Source organism: Terrapene carolina, unplaced genomic scaffold, assembly GCF_002925995.2.
Source record: "Terrapene carolina triunguis isolate 2854851 unplaced genomic scaffold, T_m_triunguis-2.0 Scaffold238, whole genome shotgun sequence".
NCBI classification, from domain to species: Eukaryota; Metazoa; Chordata; order Testudines; family Emydidae; genus Terrapene; species Terrapene triunguis.
In genome coordinates, this window is record NW_020664589.1 from 13,365,152 (window position 1) to 13,374,037 (window position 8,886).

Here is an 8,886-nt window from a genome sequence, read left to right on the forward strand (position 1 = left end):
GGGGGGGGCGAGCCCTGTGGCCGGTGCCCCCGAGGGAGAGAATAGGGTGATCGCCCAGTGACCCATCCCCCTGTCGGCCTGTCCCAGCTCCTGGCGGTGCGGGGCGAGGGACCCCGGGGCATGGGGCTGCGTCCCTGCCCCGCTTGGCGAATGGGCCTTTGCCGTGTTGTTAACTGACCACTCCGCCTTGAACGGTCCGGTAGTGTGTGTGTTACCCCTTACGCGAAACAGCCTCTTCCGCCTGGGTGGAGCTGGGACAGGCCCAGGACCTTCCCCAGACCCGAAGAAGAGCTCTGCGTATCTCTTTCACCAAGAGAAGTTGGGCCCCTAAAAGATATTATCTCACCTACCTTGTGTCTCATTTGTGGACCAGTCCTCTATGTATGCAGTGTTGTTGGAGCTGTGTCCGTCCCAGGATATCAGCGAGACACAGTGGGTGAAGTAATATCTCTTATGGGCCCAACTTCTCATAGCCCTGGTCTACACTGAGGGGGATCGATCTACGTAACTTCAGCTGAATAATGTAGCTGAAGTCAACGTACTTAGATCGACTTACCTTCACCACGGTGAGTCGACTGCTGCCGCTCCCCCGTCGACTCTGCTGGCGCCTCTCGCGGCGGTGGAGTACAGGAGTCAAAGGGAGAGGGCTCGGGGGTTGATCCGGCAGGTAGTGTAGACATACCCTTAGTCAGAGAGGTAGGCTCTCAAACTACACACCACTCCCTTTCACTAATTTATCAAATTCTCTTTTTGAACCCAGTTATGCTTTTGGCCTTCACAATGTCCCCTGGCAAGGAGTTCCACAGGTTGACTGTGCGTTGTGTAAAGAAGTACTTCCTTATGTTTGTTTTAAACCTGTGGCCTCTTAATTTCATCTGGTGACCCCTGGTTCTTATGTTACGTGAAGGGGTAAATAACACTTCCCTATTCACTTTCTCCACCCCACTCATGGTTTTATAGACCTCAGTCATATCTCCCCATAGTTGGGAGGAGGGCAAGGGCCACAGAAAGAATGAAAAAGAGTGGGGAGGAAGAGATAGGAGCAAAGGGATATGGAGGAAGGTAATGGGCAGGGCCTTGAAGTAGTAGATTTGGCAAGGTGTGTGTGTTGGGGGAGGGGGGGTATTGTGTGTTAACCTTCTCTAAGGGAGGTGGCCCTGCCCACATCTGCTTGTTCTCTGGATGGATATTGCAGTAGCTTATTGCTCCTGTGCCACTCTGATATCAGGCTACTGCTAGGAAATTTCGTTCTGTCCAGTACTATGTTCTGGTTTGTGGCTGCACCAAACTGTTTGCTCATCTCGCAGAACCTTCTTTGATGGTGTGAGTGTGCTCTGCCAAATATGTGTGTGCGTATAATGTGTTCTTTGGTGTCCGTGTGTACATATAATGGTGTATGTCTGTATATGTATATATTTATAGGAATATACGCATTGCCAGACTGGATCACCCACAGCCCATCTAGTCTAGTATCCCGTCTGATAGTGGCCAGCAGCAGTTGCTTCAGAGGAAGGTGCAAGAAACCTCATATTAGGTACATGTGGGAATATCTGCCCCTCCCCCGCCATTAGATCTCCTAATCTCTTAAATTAGAAAAAGCATGAGGTTTAATATCTCTGCAAAATGTTGTTAACTCCTGATCTACCGTCATTATTTTATACAGTTTTATCATGTCCCCTCTTTATTTGTACGGTACATAATCCAAGTCTTGTTAATCTCTTTTCAGTTGAGAGTTTTTCCAGGTCACTGATCATTCTCATCACTCTTATCTGAACTCCTTCCAATTCTGGATTAGCTTTTTTTTTTTTTTTTGGGGGGGGGGGGAGGGGTTACCAATACTGCACATGGTATTATAGATGAGACCACTTCATTGATTTACAGAATGACATTGTAATACTCTCTGTATTCTCCATCTCAATCCTTATGCGTCCTAACATAGTGTTTGATTTTTTTGGCCATAGCTGCACACCGAGCCAAGGTCTTCATTGGCCACAGTGTCACCCAGATCCCTTTCCTGAACTGTTGGTCTTAATTTAGAATCTTGCAAGGTGTATGAGGAGTATAATTTTCCCCTCCAATGTGCATTACTTTTCATTTATCTACATTGAACTTTGTTTGCCGTTGTGTTGCCCATTCACCAAGCTTGTTTGGGTCCCTCTGAAGTCCCTCACAAGCCTCTCTGGACCTGACTAACTTAAATAATTGTGTGTCATCTGCAAATTTTGCTATCTCACTGTTTACCTCCCTTTCCAGATCACAAATAAATATATTAACACTGGACCTAATCTAGTGTGATTCTAGTAGAATTGGTGTTATAGGAGGTAATTACAGCATTTTCATCATGAGCACCCTTTATATAGAGAGAGAATAAAATGTGCCAGCTTGATTGCCTTGGAGACTGATGCCTCCATTTACCCACAGAATGGGATCATCATGGGCAGCACTTTATATATGTGCACATGCATTTCCCCCATCTACCTTTGCTAGCAGGGAAATGTCTGAAAGGGCAGAAGGGGACTCAATTTTCAATGACATTCAGATCTTTAGCCTGACACCATGGTAAAGGGTGCCAATGGTGGTGAGGGTTTTTGTGTTGTGAGAGCCTGGATCCAGACTGGCACTGAGCCAGCCAGATGGGATGGTCTTCTAAGCCTCTGCGTTGAAATTCCTAGAACCACAGTATCAAATCCAGAAAGGGTTGACTCAGCTTTTCATCCTTCTGTGGTAGATACTTCCTTGCAGTAACAGATCTTTTTAAAAAAAAAAAAAAGGCCCAAATCTTCAAAATACGGTGCATAAAGTTAGGTATCCAAATCCATAGTTAGGAACTTTAAACTTTCAGGTGAAGGTGCCTAAATACAGATTTAAGTGCTTAGCATTAAACACTGAGATTAACAATTTTCACTCTATGTCCTGTAGGGTCTGTAATGTGCATTAAACGTACTATAGTAAGAGGGGGAAGTTGCCTAACAGTTCCTGGGGAAAATTTCCATTCTCCCTCTTTTTTGTGCAAGGTACTGTGCATCAGCTGGTTGATCGTTTCTATCCCTGTGGCAGTTGTAATTTGTGGAGGTGGATGAATTTAGGCCCATATTAGTTAGATCCGTGTGAATAGAACCTTGCACCTGTTCTGAACTTTAATGATTTCAGTGGGCCTTCCTCCACACAGATCCAGCACCTTTGGGGAAGAAAGGTGCTATAGATATGTGAAACATAATTTGTTATATCCTTGCAGAAAACTAGCATTAATACAATGTTAAGGCTGAGGCCAGGTCTCCACTATAAACTTACATCTCTATAACTATGTCATTCAGGGATGTGAAAAATCTAAACCATGTGTAAACAGTGCTATGTTGACGGGAGGGCTTCTCCCGTTGACATAGCTACAGCCTCTTGCAGAGGTTGATAGACTATGCCGACGGGAGACACTCTCCCATTGGCATAGTAGTGTCTTCACTGAAGCGCTACAGCAGCACAGCTGCACCATTGCCGTGTTTTAAGTAGACCTTCCCTGAGAGATCAAGCACCTAAAAGTCTACAATTTCAGAGTTAGGCCCTAGTCATGAAATCACTTAAGCACTTGCTGAACTTTAAGAGTGAGTGGTTCCTTTGAAGCTACAGCTGGAAGCGTGACATTAACTCCATTCCTTGAGCTTATACCTTAATAGAGGTCTCTCTTCATAACATTATAAATTATTTTTCAAATTGTTACCATGTACAGTATAATATAAGACAGCCATGTATGCAATAAACTACAATATATATGTGCTTCAGACTTGGCTTGATATTTTTTGAAGTCTCAGTGAGATAAATAAAAAGACAGTTGTTTCAGTAGTTTGGAAGTTTCAAGTCAGAAGATGAAACTTATTTTTTTAGATCAGCTCAAACCTAGAAAGTTGTGGAGCTGTGAAACACCCTAGCAACCTTTTTTACTGTACCTAACAAGTCAGGTGGCACTGGAAAATGTCAAATATTATTTCATTGCAAGAGTTAAATGGCATCCAGAAAAACCAACGGATTATCGACCTTTTGCTGAATGGATGGTTATGCCATTAAAAATGTAATACTCTTAAAAGTTTACATTTCATCTTACAACACCCCCTCCCACAGCTGCTCCAGTGTCAGTGTTAATCTTATCTAAGAGCATAGACCCATTAAAAGTCATTTATGTTTACATGATGGGCACAGCAGCATGCAAATGAGAACAAGCTGTTGCTGTTAAATGACCCGGTCAGCTCAGCTGTTGAAGCATATCTCAGATTAACCTGCTGATTGTTTCATGGGAGAGAATAACAACTCTTCCTCTATGACAAGGCTCAGACATAAAGCCAGTATCTTAACTATACCCCAGCATAATACCATGAAAAGGGGGAGTATTCATGGGCAGGGCAGGGTAGAGCAGATTCAGAAATCAGGTTTTAATGCTCTGACACTTATACTTACGAATGTACTTACTCTTAAGTAGGTAAAAAGAACAGGAGTACTTGTGGCACCTTAGAGACTAACACATTTATTTGAGCATAAACTTTTGTGGGCTACAGCCCACTTCATCGGATGCATGTAGTGGAAAATACAGTAGGAAGATGTAGTTCAGTTGACTTCAGTGGGGCTACTCATCTGAGTAAAATTAAGTAGGTGCATAAGAGTTTGCAGGAACAGGGCCTTAGGGAAAGATTTTAGAATATTCAGTAATGTTCCAATTAAAGGTATTCAAGAAGAGATCGTATTTTTAAAAATACAATCAAAAATAATATATAGAATGTTGTTGATACTGCAATATCTAATACATGAATATACCAAGTTCTACGTTTTGTAATTTGTCCATTCACAATATTTTTATTTAAAAAAATCACTTAAAAGCAGTATAGTATGTGGAAGCACATTGTTACATATACTGCCATGTGTATGTTTATCTAGAACTTCATCACAAGATTAAGAATAATTCATAATAAGATGAGAATAATAATGCTTTGCATCTATGTATTGTCTTTCACCCAAGGATCTCAAAGCACTTTAGAAACTTGAATTAATTGTATGTTATGGGCTTTTTCTGTAATGTTTGTCATGATAGTACCTGAGCACTTTACTAAATTTGTTCCTATAACACTCTTGTGAAGTAGGGAATTATTATTCCCATTTTACAGATGGGAAGCTGTAGCAAAGACTGGGGAGGTGACTTGTTTAGGGTCATATAGGATGCCCCTGATAGACCCAGGAGCAGACCCCCAGATCTCTCAAATAACTTAACCACAACACCATTAATTTTCCTCTCTGTTAAGCCTCTGGGTCATCCCGTGCATTGGTTATTAGGCAGAATTTACTTGGGGATTTCACCTTAAACAGTGCACCAATACATGGCCCTATGCAATAGATCAGGATTATTATCTCTACACAGTTAACTGAGGCAGAGAGTGGTTGTAACTTGCCCAAAGTCACACATTGAGTTAATGAGGCTGTTGTGAGGTTTGTAAAGTACTTTAATATCCTGGCATATAAGGTATTATAACCTTATAATTAACTAATAGTAGCCTTGGTAATAATAGGAATTAGTTTCAAAGAATGCTCTAATAATAAAGTGAAATTTCTTGTTAGTCCTAGCAATGATAGTATTTCTCCTTCAGCAAAAGAAAGAACTTTCCAGGCCTGTGTGTCTGAACTTTCTCCAGCTGTGAGATGCAAAGTAATAACAAGAAGCAATGTTATGGGGTGTGGAAGGAGGCTAGGGAAGTTCCCCATTATTTAATAGCATTGTCTGATTAGTGTATTGTCATCTGATAATTCCTGGAAGTTGGCACATTAGAAGCATGAGGTGAAACAGAGAGTAGCTAACAGACTAATGCTCATCACTGTCAAATAATAACACAGGTTACATGGAAACATGTTAAGATTATAAATCATAAACACTGTGTAAGACTAAGGATATTTCATTTATCTTTGTAGAAAATGAAGGGAGAAATAAGGTAGGTAAATACCTTTTAAAACTATGGCGCACAGGGAATTGTGATGACAGAGAGCCCTCAAGGCTCATCCAAGTGAAGGGAGGTACATCCTGTACAGTGTGAAAAAAACACATTGCTTTATTTTTCTTGCAAAATGTTCCATTGTTTTCATTTTGTTTGTTGGAAACATCATTCTGGGATGTATTAGCAGGAGTTTTGTAAGCAAGACACAAGAAGTAATTCCTCTGCTCTACTCCACGTTGATTAGGGCTCATCTGGAGTATTGTGTCCGGTTCTGGACACCACATTGCGGGAAAGATATGGACGAATTGGAGAGAATCCAGAGAAAAGCAACAAAAATGATTAAAGGGCTAGTAAACATGACCTGTGAGGGAAGATTGAAAAAAAAAAAAAGGGGGGGGGGGTTGTTTAGTTTGGAGAAGAGAAGACCTAGGGGGGCATGATAAGTTTTCAAGTACATAAAAGATTGTTATAAGGAGTAGGGAGAAAAACTGTTCTCGTTAACCTCTGAGGATAAGCCAAGAAGCAATGGGCTTAAATTGCAGCAAGTTTAGCAGTTTAGGTTGGACATTAGGAGAAACTTCCTAATTGTCAGGGTAATTAAGCACTGAAATAAATTGCCTAGGGACGTTGTGGAATCTCCATCATTGGAGATTTTTAAGAGCAGGTTAGACAAACACCTGTCAGGGATGGTCTAGAGAATATTTAGTCCTGCCTTGAATGCAGGGGACTGGACTAGAAAACATCTCGAGGTCCCTTCTAGTCCTTCAATTCTGTGATTCTATGATGCTTAGCAAAGTTTAAAAATTAGCAGGAGCCCAGAATTGCTATTGTCTGTATTATGCCCTGTATTTATTTGCACAGTACGTTGAAAGCCTCACTTGAATAGAGTGTTACTTATAAGTGAATAAGGATCAAATGAAAACCCATGCATCAGTGGGACTACTGACACGGGTAAGGATTGCTCATGTTGCAGTATCATGCCCTGTTGATTAAAGGGATGTGCTATATGTTAATCAACCTTGCAAAATTATCATGAAAATATACCAGCTCAGAGACACAGTCCTCTTGTTTCCACTCCATTACCATAGTGAGATTGATGATAGGTTAATATTATAACCTAGATACCACGCTGATTGGGTGTTTTGTAATCATCTAGTTAGGCAGTAATGGAAAAAAATTATATTTTACTTGCCCATCAAAAAATACATTACCCCAAGCAAGTGAGTGAGTAGAGTTTTGCAAGGTGGCTGTAAATAGCAGCCAGGTTGGAATAGATCCACCAGACTCTCTTTATCTCCCTCTGGAGTTTTTTAAACGTGTTTTCCTTCTGTTCCTTCCTGCAGGCCTGTTCCTTCCTGGAAATTCAGCAGAAAGTTTGCATTCATAGGTTGCTGAATCTTTTCCATATTAATGGATGACATTTGGTATGCGCACTGCAAATCCTGCTCTGGGACTCTGTGAACTGTGGGGTGCCTGATGCCTGTAATCCCCATTCCCCGCCGTGTCCGTTCTTTCCACGGCCCCCACACAACATGTCTGCATTCAGCCTGTGGCCCAGTAAGGACCACTCACTTGGTGCGCACCAAGTACAACAACTTCGACATCTATCTGAAATCCCGATGGATGTACGGATTCATTCGTTTCCTGCTGTACTTCAGCTGCAGCCTGTTTACCTCCATCCTCTGGGTGGCGCTCTCTATCTTGTTTTGCCTTCAGTACCTGGGCATCCGGATCTTTCTGCGTTTCCAGTACAAACTCTCCATCATCCTCCTCTTGTTGGGGCGAAGGCGGGTGGACTTCAGCCTCATGAATGAACTGCTCATCTATGGAATTCACGTGACCATGCTGCTAGTGGGGGGGCTGGGCTGGTGTTTCATGGTGTTTGTGGATATGTAAATAAAGTGAGCGCATGTGGGCTCAGGAGGCAACTCTTACTCTACCCCAAAACCTATGGATATCTCCTTTGCCTTTTTTTAAATATAAATTTATTTATCTGCTAGTCTTTTGATAAATTCATGTACCTGTCTCTGGAATTGGGTTTATTTTTATTTTTATTTTTTTGAGGCCCGGGGGTGCTGCTTAATTCCCATCCCTGGCTGCAAGTGGGCTACGTTCGATTTTTGTTTGCACAGTGAAAGCTACATACATTTCCTTTCGGTCCATAGGAGTCTAGCCTGCTGAACTATTCCAGTGGGCATGGAAAGGGCAGTGATTTAACTGGAGGGGGGAAGCCAAATAATTTTGCACCCAGCCCCTTTAATCCATCTGTATCCTCTTTCTAAAAATGTTCAGTGATGTCCTATGCAAGTAATATATATTCCTATCTACCCAGTCTTCTCCCTCTGTGTATTCTGGACTTGCATTATCCTCTGCTAAACATATTGGGCCAAATTCATCAATGATTTCCGTAGACTTACACCAATGATGTGTTTGGACCATTTTGATATTATATTTACCTCAGTTTGCAGTTTTGATAGCTTTGAATGGCTTACCCCTCTTTAGGCATTTAGGGTGGGATCTTCCAGAATCACTTGGCATTGACATATCATTCCCATTTGAAGTAATGGAAGCAGAGTTAGGCCCAGTGCTAAGTGCTTTTGAAAGTTCCACCCTCAGCAAATAAACCACTGGAAAATGATAGGCCTAGAGTAACTCATCTCCATCTCTTCCTTAATGCCTAACATATCTGGACCTGATTCTGATCTTTCTTACTTTAGGTTTACTCTAGTGCAGGGGTAGGCAACCTATGGCATGCGTGCCGAAGGCGGCACGTGAGCTGATTTTCAGTGGCACTCACACTGCCTGGGTCCTGGCCACCGGTCCGGGGAGCTCTGCATTTTAATTTAATTTTAAAAGAAGCTTCTTAAACATTTTTAAAACCTTTATTTACTTTACATACAACAATAGTTTTGTCAAGGTTCCT

The 8,886-nt window shown here is 41.9% G+C and overlaps 1 protein-coding gene across 1 annotated transcript; it reads left to right on the forward strand.

Moving 5' to 3' along the window:
• Positions 1-1,515: 1,515 nt before the first annotated feature.
• On the forward strand, positions 1,516-7,957 carry TMEM250 (transmembrane protein 250). The gene is made up of 2 exons (XM_024206691.3): positions 1,516-1,534; positions 7,307-7,957. The coding sequence occupies exon 2, from the start codon at positions 7,440-7,442 to the stop codon at positions 7,857-7,859; it is 420 nt and encodes a 139-aa protein (XP_024062459.1). The 5' UTR covers positions 1,516-1,534; positions 7,307-7,439; the 3' UTR covers positions 7,860-7,957.
• Positions 7,958-8,886: the final 929 nt, after the last annotated feature.

Excerpts from the sequence above, each read along its gene's own strand:
- TMEM250 (XM_024206691.3), top strand. The coding sequence starts at position 7,440 with ATGCCTGTAATCCCCATTCCCCGCCGTGTCCGTTCTTTCCACGGCCCC.